At 48.3% G+C, this 16,330-nt stretch overlaps 1 protein-coding gene across 3 annotated transcripts in view; it reads left to right on the top strand.

The window, feature by feature from the left end:
• ADAM11 (ADAM metallopeptidase domain 11) overlaps positions 1–16,330 on the top strand; it is a 375,674-nt gene that overhangs the window by 76,728 nt on the left and 282,616 nt on the right. For all 3 annotated transcript variants that reach the window (XM_069237932.1, XM_069237931.1, XM_069237933.1), the window contains exons 3-4: positions 2,820–2,896; positions 15,613–15,679. In XM_069237932.1, coding sequence (XP_069094033.1) covers positions 2,820–2,896; positions 15,613–15,679 — 144 coding nt within the window. The remainder of the gene's footprint in view (positions 1–2,819; positions 2,897–15,612; positions 15,680–16,330) is intronic.

Raw genomic sequence — 16,330 nt, forward strand, 5'->3', positions numbered from 1 at the left:
ACTGGCACTGTCTTAAACCTCACCTCCAGAGCTCTCAGTCGTGGCCCCTCTTAAACAGTTGGAGTCCATTCGATTCAGAGTATGCACTTTACAAGTGTAATAGCGGCACAAAAAAATATAGAAACACAACATAGAATGCAAGATAAAGTAAAACATAAAATACAAACTTTAACTGTATAGCTTACATTAATTCCTTTAACATTGTTTACGTTAATTATTCAAAAATCGATCAGTGTTTCTATAAATAAATTTAAGGACATGAACATACTTCTGTGTCCGAGACCTCGACAGACCTGCCTCCATTCAAATCCCTGAGCATGTGATCGTAGGCAGCTCATTTTATCTCCCTGTGCCTAAAACGTGAATATGTAGCATGGAAGTGTAAACATGTGATTTGTGGAATTCGGAAGATGCAGATCCCCACTTCATGTACACAGTGTTGTATCGTCACACAACAGCGCACATAATGTGCAGTGCTGTTGTGCTCCCCATCTAGGTTTGACATGTGTACGACTGGAAATCCCCAGTACCAGGAAAGATCCACTGTGAAACGCTCGTTCTCGGACAACGCCCTAAAAGGTGGAACTCCCTACATTAAATAATTTCACACAAGTCTAAATAACCAGGTACCAGCTAGCTCTCAGAATGCTGGTACGTGAACATTTATTCCACTGCTTGTACTACCTTGATAAAACTGTGAAGTACATGCCACCTCGGATTTTTCACTTATTACGCACGATTGTTGCTCCGCTCTTCCCTTTTCGTTTTTAAAGTTGAACTATGTTTTCCAGTACTGAAAGGGTGATTTTTTTGTGTCTGAAATGCAGAAGCAAAATAATATGCTAAACGGCTGATTGATGTTTTATGGTGGTTCCACGTTTTGCTTGGTGAAGGGGAGGTAGAAAGCTCCCCAAATTCTGCGAAAACTGCAAAATCTCAGTAGAATAAATGTGCAAAAAAGTGACGGTTTCGTTCTCCATGCGAAATTTCGCCTGCAGGCGGATTTCACATTTCATTAGGGCGTTTTGCCCACGGCTAGCGATAATTTCACGTTATAAAAACAAAACAAGAATTATATATTTCTTTACTCTGCAGTCACCTGTCACAGTGCACAAAACCACTGGAAAGTGGCTATCTTGGCAAGGTTCCATTAGTGAACATGGTGGAATTAAGAAGTTAAACTTGCACACTGCCTAAAGTTATCTCCTAGCTGAGGCTTTGTAAGACTGAGCTCCATGTGGGCCTACCCTACCTGGGGTGTCGTAAGACTGAGCTCCATGTGGGTCTATCTTAATTGGGGTGTGGTAAGAGGGAACTCCATGTCGGTCTGTCCTAATCGGGGCTGTGTAAGACCGAGCTCCATGTGGGCCTAGTTTGTCTGGGGCTGTTCAAGCACGAGCTCCATGTGGGCCTATCCTTAGGCTGTTTAAGACCGAGCTCCATGTAGGTTTATCCTAGACTGAGCTCCATGTGGGCCTATCCTAACTGGGCTGTGTAAGACTGAGCTCCATGTGGGGCTATCCGAGCTGGGGCTGTGTAAGACTGAGCGCTATGTGGGCCTGTCCTAGATGGGCTCTGTAAGACCAAGCTCTCTGTAAGCTTATGCTAGACTGAGCTCTACGTATGCCTATCCTAGTTGAGGCTCTGTAAGACTGAGCTCCATGTGGGCCTATTCTAGCTGGTGCTGTGTAAGACCGAGCTCCATGTGGGCCTATCCTAGGTGGGGCTGTGTATGACCGAGCTCCGTGTAGGTTTATCCTAAACTGAGCTCCATATGGGCCTATCCTAACTGGGCTGTGTAAGACTGAGCTCCATGTGGATTTTATGTCTTTTTCTTTGCAGTTTTATATAGTGCGGACTTAGGCTGAGGGAATCAGAGCTCATTACGAGAAAACCAGACTATGTTACACATTTTTAGGCACCGGCGATTAAGCAATTTGCCCAGAATCACAGGACCTTGCGTCGAGGCCGGAATTTGAACCTGGTTCCCAAGTTCCAAAGTAGACTGCTCTAGCCAGGAGGTCACATCTCCTGAGGCGGGGCTGTGTAACTGGGAGCTGTCCGCGAGGCTATAACCTAGCTAGTGGTATTTAAAACGTGTTATTAAAAAAGGAGACACTGTTCTATCTCAGTTGGTGCTCTCTAAGAGAACGTTTTTTTTTTTAAAGTGTATTTTATAACTGTGTCGTACAGTGAGTTTACGTGGTTCGGTGTTCTATCATATTCCGTGTGAGGAAGATCCTGTAGGATTTATAGCATAGCTTGCTCTGTGTTTGACAGCTCTGTGCTCGACTCTTCCCGACCGTTGCACCTTGCTGTAACTTCTATGAATGAACCTTCCACAACTCAGGGCACCTCCCTCTGAGTGCACTATTACACATGGCCTAGTGCCCATAACCGCACTTCCGATGCCCCATACGCCTGTAACTGCCCACCCTGTCCTTACAACTAGCCTCTAGGCTGGCACAGATAGCCTTGCCCAGAGCCTTCTTTCCGTACTCGGCCTAGATGACTCCACCTATGCCTCGTCCCTGACTCACGGCACCGATGACTCCACCGTGACTTCAAACTCTCCCCCCCCCCCCCCCCCCCGACCACCCACCTGGGGCCATCCGTGTGTTTTCCACCCATGTACCGGACACCTGGCTCTAACCACACCTGTGCCTACGCCTCAGTGACTCCATCTCTGTGGCTCTCCCCCACCAGTCAGTCTCTTCCATCCTCTGCGTTGCTCGCACTCCCCCTGTTGTGCACTCCAGTGGTACTGCAGTTTGTGGAGTCAACCTGTAAATTTCACGCTTTTATGTCTTTTCTTGCAGCCTGTACACCTCGCGCAAGCGAGCTTCGTTATCCACGCCTTCGGTTCGGCCTTCACCCTGGACCTCCATTTGAACCAGTAAGTCTCCTCTCCTCGTCCTTTCTCTCTTGGCGTTGTGCAGTGTAGATGAAGGCTTCTGTTACAGCCTGTTTATGTACACGTGTGTACACACACACATTCAGCACACTGCAGCTTTCTTACAAATAACCACACATTTCACATACTGTGAGCCTTAGTGTTCTGTTTATATTAGAAGATAGTTTCAGATCAGTTACACCCACCCAGACCAATAGATAGATGTAGCTATGACCCAGTGTGGTTTTTGTCTGTATTATCTTTGTATTTAATGCCTATGTACGAGTAGTTTGTGTAGTGTGGGTGTGATGTTTACACTGGACACAGTGTATGTATTGTTGGAACTGCCTGTGTGGTATGTTGTAGCCCTTACAGTCCGTGTTTATGTGAGCACTGCCTGTGTGCTATGGGAGCAGCCTGCGCGTTATAGACACAACCACTGTTCTGTCCCTGCAATCGGTGCTTTGTAAACACCATCAGTCTGTTGTGGGCGCACTCTGTGGTTTCTGGGTGCATTCTGTACCCCGTGGCTGCAGTCTGTGTTCCGTGGATGCAGTCTGTGCTCCGTAGCTACAGTCTGGCCACGGTGGCTGCTGTCTCAGCACAAGGCTGCAGGTTGTGCCCAGTGGCTGACTTCTGTGCCCTGTGGCTCCGGATGTGCACCATGGCTGCATCATGAGCACCGTGGCTGTAGCCTGTGCTCCGAGGTTGCAGTCTGTTCACCGTGGCTGCAGTCTGAGCACAGGGCTGCAGTCTGAGCACAGGGCTGCAGGCTGTGGCCTGTGCCTGCAGACTGTGGCCTGTGCCTGCAGACTGCACAATGGCTGCAGTCTGAGCGCCGTGGCTGCAGTCTGTGCTCGTGGTTTCAGTCTGTTCATCGTGGCGGCAGTCTGAGCACAGGGCTGCAGGCTGCACTCCTGTGTCTGCGGACTGCTCCGTGGCTGCAGTCCGTGCATCGTGGCTGCAGTCTGTGCACTGGGACTACAAACTGTACACCGTGGCTACAGTCCGTGCACCAGTGGCTGCCGTTTGTGCACCAGTGGCTGCAGTCTTAGCATTGTGACTGGCGTCTGTGCACCAGGTGCTGCAGTCCGTGCACCCATGTAGCAACCTGTGCATACCCACTTGATACCTGTTAATATTTCATTGCCCCTCCCCACCCCCCCACAGTTGCTCTGGTAATTAAGATGGCTCCGGTGCTGTAGCGTAAACTTACTCCATCCCTGGGCCTAGGAAGAGGGAGTTGAACCCGCGGATTATATGCACTCCTGCACCTGCCCACTCTGCGGCCATAGCCTGGGACTCTGAAGGGTTCTGGATTCAGAACACAGGACGAAAGGATCTCTGCTGGATTTAAAACCCACACGTATCTCAGTCCCACTTTATGATCCCTTCTCTTCTTCCTCCTACTGTACCAGAGCCGTGGCAAAACTGACTATTCCTCGTACACAGGAGAGATGTAGGCCCCTCTCCAGTGCTCTGCTGCTGCCGTGCGATATCTCCAGGGTCTTGTGCAAACAAACGACTCTGCAGCTGGCCACGTAGGGCGACAATAGGGGGGACAGCTCCCTAGCGTCGCTCCCCTGTTAGAGGGACAAATGGCCAGGAAGGGCCTCCTTACTTAGGGGAGGGTGGTCCACCCCTTGTTTATGGCCCCTAAAGGTGTGAGGAGGGAGGAGTGAGGCCAGGAGGTCCTTTTAAGGGGTGACCTCACAGGGCCTGGGATGACGCGACGGCGCTCCTTAATCCCGCAAGGGACAGTTGGAATCCTGAGCAACTGTGGAGACTGGCCGGGGTCTCGCTCTGACTTATCAGGAACATGACAAAATTGCTAAAGTGGTAAACCACAATAAAGGAACGAGCTGTAAGATGCTAAGCATGTTGGTGCAGAGAACACCAGAAGGAACACCTCTAGCTTTCTTAGGATGGGTGTCGGCCAATGTTTAAGAAACTCTTCTCCGACACCAGGACCGCCCGTAAGCTAACCCAACCTGTGTAAATAATAAACTTGCGACATATTATACCCACAAATGTTGTCCTAGCATTTATTATGTTGCATGCATGATATTGTGATAAACGCCAATTGCACACCCTCTAAGGGACTAGGGGTAGCAGCGCTATGTAACAAGTTTTCAACCTGCAGGGACCATGCACTTTGTAGTTGTATCTCTGTTAAGATGGTCTTTCACAGGAGGCGTGTAATGGTCCCGGGACGTTAATCCTTTTGGACCACTCTGTGGCCTGCACCGTCTTTCATGCTGCCATCATGGCATTCCAAGCCTCTTCGAATGGGTTACTTCTTGTCTCTAGGTCTGGTCCCAAAGCGTAGCTCTTCCCCCTTTCCCTCCTGCTAATTTATTAGAACTACGCTGCTGACACCCATATTTGTTGTATTAAACTTGAGGGGGGAAAGCATTAATAATGGGGCCCTAATCGGTGTTTAAGAAATAGTGTTGGTTGGATGTACTTGAATAAAATTGAAATAAAAACACAGTACAACCCAGATCATGAAGGTAGTTTGACACTGAGGGCCAGATTTACAAGAAAGTGGCGCATCAGCTGTGATGCACCACTTTTCTTGTGCCCCCCTAATGACACCATGTGTGCGACGTATTTCCAATAATGTGCACCATGGTCCACGTTAAGACAATAGCATCAGAATTTATGATGCTATTGTGGTACTTTGCAGGATTAGCGCCATAAATGGTGGCGCTAATCCTGAAAATTAAAGGGAGGACCATTGAAGGTAATGGGTTCGTCATATTAACACCTGCTGTGAGCAGGCGTTAAAAATGAAGCTAAAAATTGCACAGTGGAATGTGCTAAATTTCACTGCGCCATTTTTACGGGCCGCTTCGACTTGGCATTTGAAACTACTTGCCAAGCCGTATCTCCCCTTTTATCACATATAGGTCAACCCTAGGTAGCCCATAGGGCAGTGTGCTATGTAAGTAAAAGGCAGGATATGTACTTGCAAGTTTTACAGGGTCTGTTCATGGTAGTGAAAAACTCAATTTTTTCACTATTATGAAGCCTGCTCCTCTCACAGGCCAGCATTGGAAATTCCCTTATATACTTTTCAGTGCTAATTTCTGATCTGAAAGGAGTGGCATTGTCATGTTTGGTATGTTTGGAATGGTAGTGAGGCATTCTGCTCACTGGTGAAGCTGGATTTAACATTACTATTTTAGAAATGCCACTTTTAGAAAGTTGGCATTTCCCTACACTTATTACTCTCTGTGCCTTACAGCCTGTCTCCAATTCAAGTCTGATCTGTGCTGGTTGACAGCTCCCCTTGTCCATTCCACCCAGACAGCCATAACAGAGGACACTCAGCTGCATCTGCATTAATCTGCATACTGATGGGTTTTCCTGGCCAGGAAGGGTAGAGGGGCTATCACACTTCAAAGACTAGTGGCCTGACACCACACAAAGGACTGATAACCCCCCACAGATCTCCTGGCAGACAGGACTGAGTTGAAAGGGGAACTGGTGCACTTAAAAACTACTCTGAAGTTTCCCCCTCTTCAAAGGCACATTTGGGTATATATACTGGGCCTGTGACCCCTAAAATCAGACACTTCTTGACCTACAAGTGGACTCTGTCAGAAGGACTGCTGTGCTGCCCAAAGGACTCAACTGGACTGCATTTCTGGAAGGGCTGCTCTTCTGCTTGTTGCCCTGCTGCTCCCTGACTCTGCTGGAAGGACTTTGCAGTCCCACCACAAGTGATCTTCAAGGGCTTGCCAGCTTGCCTCCTGTTAGGAATTCTCAAGGCCATCAAAGACTTCACCTAAGAGAGAAAAGGCCTGTTTCATCATAACAGCACATTTGGATTTTCCACACATTGACCCTGTGCATCAGGTTGTCATCCAGCCCCACACCACAGTAAGGAACAAAGGCTGCGTGCTCAGAAATTGATGCATCACCTTGCCTGCGAGGAAAGAATTGACTCATCACCTCCACTGCGCAGGAAATTGATACATCGCTTTACTTTCAGATGCCTCAACTCCTCTGCGGCCCACAGTGTGTTTATTTTTGACGCATCCCAGGTACTTTGTCCTAATGAGATCCATCCATTGATTCCTACGAATTAAGACTTACTTAAACCTCTAAAAAGTGATACCTTGACTTGTGTATATTGGATTGCTGTATGAGTTACTGCACAAATACTTTACACATTGCTTCCTAAATTAAACCTACCTGCTCTGTGCCAAGCTACAGGAGGGTGAGCACAGGATAATTCAGGTTGTGTTGTGACTTACCCTGACTAGGATTGTGGTCCGTACTTGAACAGGGTACATACCTCTAGCAATTAGAGACCCAATTTCTAACATTGATGATCAGCGGTAAGGATAGGACTTGTGTTTGTGCAGTGCCATACGATAGCTATGTGTACACTACCTACCCACATTTAAGACCATTTTGATTTTTTTCTTCTTCTGCAATTTTCCCCGCTTTGCGTTTTCGATACATCATATCTTTGGCTGGTTCTACAAGTGAAGCACGGTGTTTGACCTGGTAAGCTGGAGGTGTACACAGTTAACCAGTTGGAAAGCTTTTGCAAAGGAATGGGGGTACCTACCCATGGAGCCACAAAAAAGGTGGAGTTTCAAATGGCGTTGAGGGCCTGGGCAGAGTCCCGCTCTGAAGAGAATGATGAGTTGGGAAGCCTGTGAATGGCTTTTCTAAGGGGATACCAGCAGCAGTTGAGTTGGACACCCCTGGATTTGTGCTTTGTGTAAGGGCAAGAAGCAGTGTCTCTAGTCTAGAGAGAGTTTCAGCTGCAGTTGGCAAAATTAAAAATCGAGACTGAGAGGGAAGCCAAGCAAGTTGAAAGCGCCTTAGCAGAAAAGAAACTTTTTCTCACTTATGAACTGAGTCTAAAAGAACTGGAACTCAAATCAATCAAACATTTGTAAAGCACACTACTCACCCGCTAGGATCTCAAGGCGCTGAAAAGGGGAGTGGGGGGATGCTCTAATAGCCAGGTCTTGAGGTGTTTCCTGAAGGTCAGGAGGTCCTGGGTCTGTCGTGGGTGGACGGGGAGGGTGTTCCAGGTCTTGGCGGCGAGGTGGGAAAAGGATCTGCCGCCGGCTGTAGTTCGATGGATGCGAGGGACGGCGGCGAGGGCAAGCTTGGCGGAGCGGAGCTGGCGGGTGGGGTCATGGAAGGTGAGTTGCTCGTTGAGGTAGGCAGGGCCCGTGTTGTGAAGAGCTTTGTGGGCGTGGAAGAGGAGTTTGAAGGTGATCCTCTTGGTGACTGGAAGCCAGTGTAGGTCTCTGAGGTGGGCTGAGATGTGGTCGCGGCGTGGGATGTTGACGATGAGGCGTGCGGAGGCGTTCTGGATGCGTTGAAGTTTCTTCTGGAGCTTGGCTGCGGTTCCTGCATAGAGCACATTGCCGTAGTCCAGTCTACTGCTGACGAGGACGTGGGTGACCGTCCTTCTTGTTTCGATGGGTATCCATCTGAAGATCTTGCGAAGCATGCAGAGGGTGTTGAAGCAGGAAGATGAAACAGCATTGACTTGATGGGTCATGGTGAGCGATGAGTCCAGGATGAAGCCTAGATTGCGTGCGTGGGTGGTGGGTGTAGGTGCGGTTCCTAGGGTGGCTGGCCACCAGAAGTCATCCCATGCAGAGCGGTTGTAGACGAGGATGAGGATGAGGATCTCTGTCTTTTCCGAGTTAAGTTTGAGGTGGCTCTTCTCCATCCAGTTTGCGATGGCATGTAGTACGTCGTGGAGGTTGGTTTTGGCCGTTGTGGGGTCTTTGGTGAGTGAGAGGATCAGCTGGGTGTCGTCGGCATAGGAGACGATGTTGAGGTTGTGGGACCGGACGATGTTGGCGAGCGGTGCCATGTAGATGTTAAAAAGAGTTGGGCTGAGGGAAGACCCTTGGGGAATGCCGCAGATGGTCTTGGTGGCTTCCGACAGGAAGGGCGGGAGGCGGACTCTCTGAGTTCTGTCGGAGAGGAAGGATGTGATCTAGTGCAGGGCCTTGTGGCGGATTCCAGCGTCGTAGAGGCGAGTGCATAGGGTGTGGTGGCAGAGAGTGTCAAAGGCAGCCGAGAGGTTTAGGAGGATGAGGGCTGCGGTTTCGCCTTTGTCGAGCATAGACCTGATGTTGGTTGCGACGATGAGGGCAGTCTTGGTGCTGTGGTTCCTATGGAATCCGGATTGGGAGATGTCCAGTGTGGTGTTGTCCTCTAGGAAGCGGGTCAGTTGGCCGTTGATGATTTTCTCAATGATCTTCGCTGAAAAGGGAAGGAGGGAGATGGGTCGGTAATTCTTGAGGTTTTCGGGGTCAGTGTGGAGATGAAGGGAAATATTGTGCAGGCAATTACATATTTCCAGACCAGAACATGGTAGAAACGTCTTCCAAAAGCTTTATTTCAGTATAAGATAGCAGGATACAGAAACTTCACCCACACCAGGAGAAGGCTCTCTTCACCAACTGCCAAGTGAAACCTCACACCAGTGTTCCGGCAAAAGCCAAGAGAGCCCACAAAAGGGAGGGCAGGAACATACCATAATAGCACTATCAAAGATACAATATTACAACAGAAAGGAAATAAGACTAAAACTAATAAACATTATAGAAAAGGAAAGGAAATACTACAGTCATCTTTGTTTTTTTTTTAGTAGGGCGTTGACTTCGGCGTCCTTCCAGCTGTCCAGGAATGTGGCGGTCTCGAAGGAGCTGTTGATGATCATGCGGAGTTGGGGGGCGATGATGGGGCTCATTTTGTTGAAGACATGGTGGGGGCAGGGGTCGGAGGGAGATCCGGAGTGGATGGTGCTCATGGTTTTAGCGGTGTCCTCGTCGTTGATGTGGGTCCAGGAGAGCAGGAGGTTGGTGTGATTGGGTGCATTGGGGTTGGTGGTGGTCGTGGGGGGGCGAGGATTTGAAGCTGTCATGGATTTCTGTGATCTTGCGATGGAAGAAGGTGGCAAGGGAGTCGCAGAGGTCTTGCGATGGAGGGGGGCGTGGAGCATGACCTGGGGTTGGCGAGTTCTTTGACGATGCTGAAGAGCTCTTTGCAGTCGTGAGCTTTGCTGTCGATGCAATCTTTGTAGAAGGATCTTTTGGTGGTCCGGATGAGCTGGTGATGCTTGCGAATGGCTTTCTTGAGGGCTGCGTGGTTGCTCTCTGTTGGTGTTTGGCGCCACTTCTTCTCGATTTACCGGCATTCCCGTTTGAAGGTCTGAAGGTCGGTGGTGAACCAGATGGCCTTGGTGCTGGTGTGGTTGTTGGAGGATTTCCTGAGCGGGGCGAGGGTGTTGGCGCAGTCATCTAACCAGTGTCTGAGGTTGAGGGCGGCTGTGTTGGGGTTGGAGGTGTTGGGTGGTGGGGCCCGGCCGAGGTTGGAGATCACTTGGTCTTCCAAGATCCTGCTCCAGCTGCAGCGGGGGATCTGTTGTGGGCGGTGGTGAGTGGCGGGTTTCTGGAAGGAGAAGTGGACGCAGCGGTGGTCGGTCCAGTGGAGTTTGGTGGTGTGGCTGCAGGTGACGTGGCTGCTGGTGGAGAAGACGGTGTCGAATGTGTGGCCGGTGGAGTGGGTGGGTTTTGTGACCAGTTGTTTGAGACCGAGGTTGGAGAGGTTGTCGATCAGAGCAGTGGAGTTCCTGTCGTTGGTGTTCTCGAGGTGAAAGTTCAAGTCGCCGAGGAGAATGTGGTCTGTGGAGGCAAGGACCTGGGTGCTGATCATGTCGGCGATGACACAGGAGCCAGCATGACAGCTGTAAAGTGTAAGCTGGCGTCAGCAGGTCCTATTAAACACATTCCACCAAGTCATAGTCTCTGAGACTCATGAAAGCCATCTACCGGTGGCTCTGATTCGCTTTGAGTGTTGGGGGGGGTGGGTGGATCTCTGGTACTCTGAAAGTTGCTGTGAGCCCTGCCATGCCTGTGGATTGCCTGTTAGGCAGTGACCTGAAGCACACTACCTGGTGAGAGGTAGGGCTCAGGTCTCACTTGGAGATGACTGGATTGCCTGAGTGGGTCTGTATGACTACACGGTCCATGGCTGCCAGGGAGGGAAGTCAAGGCCTTCTGGACCCTGGCACACAGCTGCCAAGGAGAGGGGCAAGGGGAGGAGGAAACCAGTCCCTGAAAATCCATGGTTGAGGTTGACTGGGTTCCTGAGGAGGAGGCCCCTGAGCCAACCAGGGAGAACATTGCCATCCTAGGTGACCTAACTGAGATTGCTGGCTGGCAAGTTGTGGGTGGGCCCACCAGGTAGGAATTCTGCAAAGCGCAGAGAGTGTCCCACTCTTGAGGGCTTGAGGCAACGGGCTGGGGATCACCTAATCTACTAGAAGAATGATGATCTCTACAGTGAACCTAAGGCTCTGGGTACTGGGCAGCCTGTGCTCTGGTTGTCACCCAGTGTTACCGGGCCTTCCTACTGGGTGTGGCTCGTGACATGCCCCTTACAAGACATTTAGAGCACAACAAGACATTTGCCAGGCTTGCTGCCCACTTTTATTGTCCCAGAATGAAGACCACCTCAGATACACACTGAGGGCCTGTGACACCTGCCAGGCCAGTGAAAAGTCAGGACAAAAGCTGAAAGCTCCCCTGATCCTACTTCCCGCCATTGGCATCCCCTTTGAAGGGGTGGGCATCAAAGTCATTGGTCCATTGGACCCCAAGACAACTGTAGGTAACAGGGCTGTCTTGGGATGTCACATATTACCCAGAGGCAGTCCCTCTGAGGACGGTGACTGCACCTGTTGTGATCATTACTCTGATTGGATCTTTACCCGTGTGGGATTTCCCAAAGAGATAGTGTCTGACTGAGGCACTAACTTCATGTCTGCGTACATGAAGTCCATGTAGGATGCGTGTGGTGTAATTTATACATTCACCACACCCTATCACCCCCTAACCAGTGGTCTAGTTGAGAGGTTCAACAAGACCTTGAAGGGCATGATTGCAGGCCTACCAGAAGCCATGAGGTGTAAGTGGGACATCCTCTTGCCATGTCTTCTTTTTGCCTACAGGGAGGTACCATAGAAAAGAGTAGGGTTTAGTCCATTTGAGCTCCTCTATGGCCACTCGATGTGGTCAGCTACATGTTGCCCATCCGGAACTAAATGCACAGCTTCTGAAAAAAGGGCAAGGGCAAACTCAAGGCCCGTCAGGAGGTAATGAAATGCTAGTATGACCAGAAGACTACTCTGGTAGAGTTTCAGCCTGGCCTGAAAGTATGGGTCATGGAGCCAGTAGAGCCCAGACCACTAAAAGGTGATACCCTGACTTGTGCATATTGGATTTTTGTTGTTTTGGTCTTGTTTTATTCAGATAAATAATATCTATTGCCCTAAATTGGCGTGGAGTACTTTTTGTGGTGTTTTCACTGTGGTACTGTATGAGATATTGCACAAATATTTTACACATTGCCTTCTAAGTTAAGCCTACCTGCTCTGTGCCAAGCTACAGGAGGGTGAGCACAGGATATTTTAGGTTGTGTTGTGACTTACCCTGACTAGGAATGTGGTCCCTACTTGGACAGGGTACATACCTCTGTCAACTAGAGACCCAATTTCTAACACATACACTCATTTTTTTTTATGAACTGTTGTGTTCACTCTCAACTCTGTCTTCAGCTGCGGACAGCTTATACAAGTATGGCTCACTTTCAACCTTGTGCATTGTGCCTCCTCTGTTCCCCCTTCTTGCAGTATCTGACCTGTATAATTCCTCTGCCTCGCCTGCAAACCTGTGCTGTGTCCTGGTATTGATACAGAATCCTGCTGGAATCATCTGGGATGCATGCAGAGTAACGTTAGCCTTGTCACACTGGAGAAAATGAATTTTATCATCCCGAACAGACATCATCAAGCAGCTAGAGGGGCTTGGACACAGCGCAGTAGAGGAACCTTCCTATCAGCTAGGCACTAGGCACGATGTGCAGATATCCTGCTCTTGCTGCAGTTAGGTCAGCCTTACTGGCCCTAAGCCTCATGGTGCAAGTCGCTCTGGGGCAGGTGCATGTGCCTGATTGTATGACCGCGTAGTGACTATTTGCTTCAGCTGAATCCAGTTCTCCACGTACAAGTCACGGAACACTAAGCGTCTGGGAGCTGAGGCACTTCAGGGACCAACTGTCCCTCACTTCAGAGACTCCATTGCACCATCAGGTCTAGTGCCTATGCCTGTCTGAGTGCAGAGGTCCTGAGCCCCACTTTCCTATGGGATCAAGCTAGTTTCTCTTTCTGTGTGTCTTGGTGTCTCCTTGCATGGAGAGAGGGCCCACAGTTCCCTTCTTTGGGGCAATTGAGCGAATCCACTATCAATTCACTCCACTGACTCAAAGGTCGATGCTCCAGGGACTTCTCCTCGGTCATCGAGCCTATCTCTCTTCTGGTGCAGGAGGTTGTTCACTGGGAGAGAGCTGCTGAGGTATCCAACTAGAAGCTCCCCTCTTCAGGAGTAATGGTACTGGTTACGCCCTTGGAAAAAGGGTAGTATCTATTGTGGGTCTCTGTGACCCTAGCTGATTAGTCTGGCTGTTTTTGGCTCTTTCGCCAGACTTAGTTTCAGATGCTCCATTACCATACAGTTACATTCTGCTCAGAACAACCCCTGCGCCTAGAAACTCCCTAAATGGTTTTAGTGCACTCTAACACTACAGTAACTTCTCATGCAGTACTCTTTCTAGCAGCTTCAGTGTTGGTGCATGTCGGCCACATAGAATCGACTTTGACTGAAAGAGCGTGAATGCTGCATTACGGAAGTTGACTGTATCCACTGGTGTATAGAGAACATGGGAGATTTCCATATATGCTGGTTACTCTGGAATACCAATAGGTATGGAGATAGGTCTGTTACATGCCAGACAAGAACTTCACTCTCACCCATGTTCTTGACTAACCCTGCTGGTTCTGCATCCTTCTGTTTGCCTATAGTGGGTGCTCTTGGTGCTGGAACCTTGCTGTCCTTTCTGTCTTTGTTGCTAGACTCCAGACTAGCCATATTGGCTAGAGAATAAATGATACTGCTTACCAGTCTTCTCTGGAGAATGGGGCGGCATGATCCTCTATAAACTCCTATGGCACCACCAACCAGCCAATGACTCCCCATACCCTTGTTCTGTGCTCAGCCTGTTCAGATATCAGCCTCTCTCCCCTAATATTAGTTTACCCAGCACTAGTGTGTGTCCCAACAATACCATGAACCTTGAAATTGACTACGAACAACTGTACCTCACGAACTTCCCAACAGAGAGAACTGTGGCGTCTGTGTACTCATTCAGCCTATACTCTTTGGAACCTGCATAGGCCTTGCACTGTGCTGCAGTGCTTTAAAAAAGCACTTTACAAAGTATGTGGATTAACTGAAGGATGTTCTAGGCACCTTCAGGAAATCTACGTTTGTTAGCTCTGCCTTAAATAGTGTCACTAAAACCCCCTCAATCGTGCAGTGGGGTTCTGCCTTTCGGGCCACCACAAAGCCTGAATCTGCAAGTTTTACGTTGCATTTTTATAGAGCGCTGCTGTACTAGCGTAGTGGGTGTTTGGGAGCTTGAGCATAAAACAGCAGAGAATGATCTCTTTACTATGTGATCGTCTCAGAAGATTCAATAATTCATCCGGGTACTTCTTTTAGGTTTCTGCTACTGATGAGTGTCAAAGGCTCCGTTTCCTTCGTAGCGACCTTTCTAAGAGCGATTTGCCAGCTTCTAGGCACTGGGCCACCAACTAATTGTTCTAAAACGTACACGTCTTCCTAGTGTTTTTCAGAAAATTACGGCAGTTCTGAATCACTTCTAGAATTGATCAAACTTCAAAAATTGATTAAAAAAACATCCAGCCATTACAATTCAGTAAACTTCCGTCACGTTTTTGAGAACTTTCCACCTTATAAATCTAGGAGAATGTTCCTCTTATACAGCGCTTAAATTGTAAATTAAAAATTTACCGTGAAACACGCGGGTTATGCAATTAAATGTGCGAGCACAGAATACTGAGGCAGTGTAAACATGAAGCCATCTCGGTCCTCTTTAATCAGTTTACAGCCACTCCCTGCCCCTTCAGCTCACTTCTTTTCAGCTTTCTGTTTTCTTCCTTTGTGAAGCTTTTTCGTTTCTGTCTTCCTCCGTCTTTCCCATATGAGGCTTTTGCTCGCAGTAAACGCGTGATGCACTAAAATAAGTGTCGGCCCTCAAAAATAAAGTACCGGTACCCCGCACCGGAAGCTAAAGGTTCAAATTAAGCACTGCTCTTATCCCGCGAACCCATTATGGTGTTAACTCAGTTGTAAACCAGAACAAATACTTTGCGGAAAACAGGAGAGAGCTTTCATTTGGATTTATAAAGGACACATTTGTAGTACTAATTCTGGCAACATCCACATGATTAAATTGTTTCTGAAGTCCATATTGCCACATTTTCAGGGAAGATACCACACAAACACCATCAACCTAAATATCAAAACAATAAATCAATATAGCATTTACTCTCACATTACTTTTTTTTCCAATAAAATCCAAGTATCAAAATGTAAGATCGTAGGTATGACTTTAGTACAATATTAACAAAAACATGGAATGGATTTATTGTTTTAATAGTTTGTGTTGTATCCTAGCTGAAACTGTTGTGGTATATCCATTAAATTGGGACTGGTGGGATTTCCTGGTCTTTTTTAGGCAGAAGTGACAATCAGTTCCAACCATGTATTGTTTCTGAAGCCAATTTCTTTCTTTCTCCACAGCCATTTGCTGTCCTCACATTACGTTGAGCGGCACTTCGACCATGAAGGGAATGCCACACATACACCGGTAAGTGGTAGCCTGCAGCTGAAGCGAGGAGAGATGGTCTGTGTTTTTCTGCCTTGTTGTTGACGGTAATGGTGATTGGCAGAGAGACCGATGATCCTGCTATTTGACGTGCTGATACCCAATGGGATGACAGTTCCTTAAATACTGAAAACTGTAGAGGTGAATAGGTAGGTTGAAGGGTAAAGGTCCAAGTATCTCTACCTACTCCTTTGTTGCGCCTTTGAAACCAAGGTCCTCTCAAATTCTTGACGTCACAGTGAGCAAACCAGTGCAGCTGGCAGTAATAAGCTTCCAGTGTTGTGCCTTCCAGGCCTGTTCTGTCAAAGTGTGAAAGGACGGGCAAGGCAATGATGAAATACTAGGAAATAAAACACCAGCAAATAAAATACCGTAATATACCATCTCTTGTAGCCTATATTGCCCTTCTGCCATGGGAGAAGTAATTGAGTTTAAATGCTTCTGGAATACTGAATGATAATACATTCGCCTTCTGTAGTTAGTGCGTTTTACAGCTTTGTGTTCTCGTTGACAGACTTGGAAATTATTTATTTGCTACTGACATTTTGTTTGGCAGAGACTCATAGACACAATGGAAGCCAGTAGGGTTAAAAGGAGCGGTGCTTTTTTCTGTTATGTTGGTTATTCATTATT

This window comes from Pleurodeles waltl, chromosome 6 (assembly GCF_031143425.1).
Source record: "Pleurodeles waltl isolate 20211129_DDA chromosome 6, aPleWal1.hap1.20221129, whole genome shotgun sequence".
Taxonomy (NCBI): Eukaryota; Metazoa; Chordata; class Amphibia; order Caudata; family Salamandridae; genus Pleurodeles; species Pleurodeles waltl.